The 3,255-nt window shown below is 35.7% G+C and overlaps 1 protein-coding gene across 1 annotated transcript in view; it reads right to left on the reverse strand.

Moving 5' to 3' along the window:
* Positions 1-3,049, reverse strand: part of LOC107746762 (fumarate hydratase, mitochondrial) — an 11,057-nt gene extending 8,008 nt beyond the window's left edge. Inside the window, exons 1-5 of the mRNA XM_016561056.1 lie at positions 2,871-3,049; positions 1,987-2,121; positions 1,800-1,910; positions 1,275-1,336; positions 116-335 (exon numbers count right to left, since the gene is read on the reverse strand). Of these exons, the coding sequence (XP_016416542.1) occupies positions 116-335; positions 1,275-1,336; positions 1,800-1,910; positions 1,987-2,121; positions 2,871-2,999 (657 nt within the window). The 5' untranslated portion in view covers positions 3,000-3,049. The remainder of the gene's footprint in view (positions 1-115; positions 336-1,274; positions 1,337-1,799; positions 1,911-1,986; positions 2,122-2,870) is intronic.
* Positions 3,050-3,255: the final 206 nt, after the last annotated feature.

Raw genomic sequence — 3,255 nt, forward strand, 5'->3', positions numbered from 1 at the left:
ACACACACACAGATACACACACACACAGACAGACAGACAGACAGACACACACACACACACACACACACACAGATACACACACAGACACACACACACAATAATACCACAGCTGTACCTGTCCAAGAGAGAGCGGCACTGCGTCTTGTGTGTGTGTGCGGCCGATCTTAATGATGTCTTTGAACTGTTCAGCTTTGGCAGCGAGAGCGTCATGCAGCGTCTGAAGACCCGGCAGAAGAACCTCATGCACCTCTTTAGCAGCAGCGATGTGCATGGCAGTGGGGAACGTGTCATTAGAGCTCTGCAACACATGCAACAGAACAAGCGAGCTGGATTTATTCAGTTATTACCTATACAGCAGACTGATTTAGTCTAGAAACCAAAGAAAAATATATGCATGTTTGTTGAAAGGTTTAATGCACTTCCACCAAACACATCTTGAGGATGAACTCAAACAGCACGATTTATATTAATTACACATGAGAGTGATTAAGAAATATGGATTAATTTGAAAATACAGAGCAAGACGTGAACCAAATATGTCAAGATGAGAAATTATTTGGTATTAAGGGTGTTTGTTATTTAATATTTATTAGTATTAAGGGGTGTAATGAAGCAAAATTAATTTGTAAAGTATTTAATTCACTGAGCTATACAAAAAGAGGCATCATCACTTTTTTTAAATATATTATTACAGTATTTCAGTTTCCATCAAAAATAACTACTTGTGAGATTATAAAAATAAACAAATAAATAACAAAATAAACAGGCCTAATATTTTTTATTAAAAATAAATGTTTAAACATTTTTAAAAATAAAACCATAAAAAATATTTCAATTTACATAAAAAACAACTACTTAAAGATAAAAATAAATAATAAAAAAAATCATTTTAATGTTTAAAAAATAAAACCATAAAAACACAATTAATTAATTAATTAAAAATAACTAAAAAATTTTAAATAAATACCAATATAAATAAATAAAAGATATCAAACGAAATACATAAAATTATAAACAAATAAATTAATATAAATAAATAAATACAAAAAATAACTACACATAGACATCATGGAATAAGTATATGTATTAATTTTTACATTTTAAACGTTAAATTTACTCAAAGCAACTTAAGATTTAGATCCATATGACCCAAATGGATCTGTGGTTTATTGCTCGTTGATGTGTGTGTGTGTGTGTGTGCGTGTGTGTCTGTATGCGTGCGTGCGTGTGTGTGTGTGTGTGTGCGTGTGTGTGTGTGTGTGTGTGTGTGTTGCGTTCCGGATCCTGTTTGCCAAACCACCAGCGGGAAATGATCCTCCAGCTTCCCAGCAGCCACCTGGCAACGAAAACACACAGCAAAGACAGAACACAGATCAATGTGCTCTCAGTGAAATCAAGCGAAAATACGATGCGTGTCATTCTGTGATTGAAGAAATGCTTGCTGTGTGAATCTCATGACCAGAGACACTACTATAGTTGTATTAATATTTTGAATAAGCTGAAAATTTTCCTGTATCATTTTAACTTTAAAGTTTTAGTAAATATGTTGTGTGTTTTTGTAAATTTTATTATTTTTATTTTTCGTCTGTAGTTTATTTTTATTTTTTATATCAGATTGAGTTTTAGTTATTTTAGTGCATCATTAAACTAAATGAAAAAATTTTTTTTTTCATATTTTATTTAACTTTTATTTTAATTCAAGTAACCAAAATTTTAGGAAATTTAGTAAATGGAAGTTAATTTTTAGTTGTACTTTATACAGTACAAGTGCCTGTATTGATGTTATGAGATGAAATCACCTCATCAGCAGCTTTTATGACGGCGTCTGCGATCTTTGGGTCCAAACCGTAATCTTTATTCACGTCTGCAGCAGCTTTCTTCAGGATCCCAAAGGCTTTGATGACTTGAATCTACAGGAAGAGGAATTATTCTCAGCGTTATAGATCATAAACCGACATTAATAAGAGTAATGTGTGTGTTTCTCACTGGCATTCTCTCTGAGGCTCCTCCGATCTTGAAGTTCATGGTTGATCTGACCGTCTGAGCGCCATAATATTTATCAGAAGGGACTCTGAGCTCCCCGAACGTGTCGCTCTCGATCCTGAACGACTCTGAGCTGGCCTGAGACCACAAAACATACATCATATTCATATCTGACATCTGTGTCCCTGCAGCACAAAAGCAGTGTTAAGTCGCTGGGGTATATTTGTAGCAATAGCCAACAATACATTGTATGGGTCAAAATTATCAATTTTTCTGTTATGCCAAAAATCATTAGGATATTAAGTAAAGATCATGTTCCATGAAGATATTTTGTAAATTTCCTACCATAAATATATCAAAACTTAATTTGTGATTAGTAATATGCATTGCTAAGAACTTCATTTGGACAACTTTAAAGATGATTTTCTCAATATTTAGATTTTTTTGCACCCTCAGATTCCAGATTTTCAAATAGTTGTATCTCAGTCAAATATTGTCCTATCCTAACAAACCATACATCAATGGAAAGATTATTTATTCAGCTTTCAGATGATGTATACATTTCAATTTTAAAAAATTGACCCTTATGACTGGTTTTGTGGTCCAAGGTCACAAATACTACTTTTGGCAGTATTAAACCCTTATGACTGGTCAGAAACTAATACTCGTGTTTCTAAATCGCTGTAAGTCACACTTTCACCCCTCAGAAAAACAATCAAGCTGTATTTAAGCGCCAATACACACACATAATGTTATGAAATACATATATGAATGATACTAATTCAGAGGCGTGTGGTTTCTGAGGGCTTCAGAAGAGCGTTATTAAACATGAAGGTCATCCACCGGCTAACAGCGCACTAAACACCGCAGAAACAACGAGATTTTACCATTCTGAGCGGCCTGAGCTGGAGCCCCGGCGCTGGGCAGATGTACCGGAGGCTGCTGGATCTCTGCGCGGCCCACAGCTTCGACAGATCCGCGCTGAAGCGCTGCAGGTTCCGTGCGGAGCGATGCATAGCGACCGGAGGCGGAACTAGTTTCTCACCAACCAGGGACGAGAATCAGGGGGCGGACACTTATTAGTGAAACACAACACGTCTGTTGTTACAGGAGGGACACAATTACCGGCGACACGCGAGAAATTAAAACAAAATGAGCGCTTTTAGTGACCCGAAGCTTGTCTCTCATTTGTCAGATATTACGTATCAAAATAATTATTTATTATGTTTCGCTAAAGGACTTTAGTTGTGGAGTTCAGAACGCAGCTGTTAC

Source organism: Sinocyclocheilus rhinocerous, unplaced genomic scaffold (genome assembly GCF_001515625.1).
Source record: "Sinocyclocheilus rhinocerous isolate Xijiao unplaced genomic scaffold, SAMN03320098_v1.1 scaffold409, whole genome shotgun sequence".
NCBI lineage: Eukaryota > Metazoa > Chordata > Actinopteri > Cypriniformes > Cyprinidae > Sinocyclocheilus > Sinocyclocheilus rhinocerous.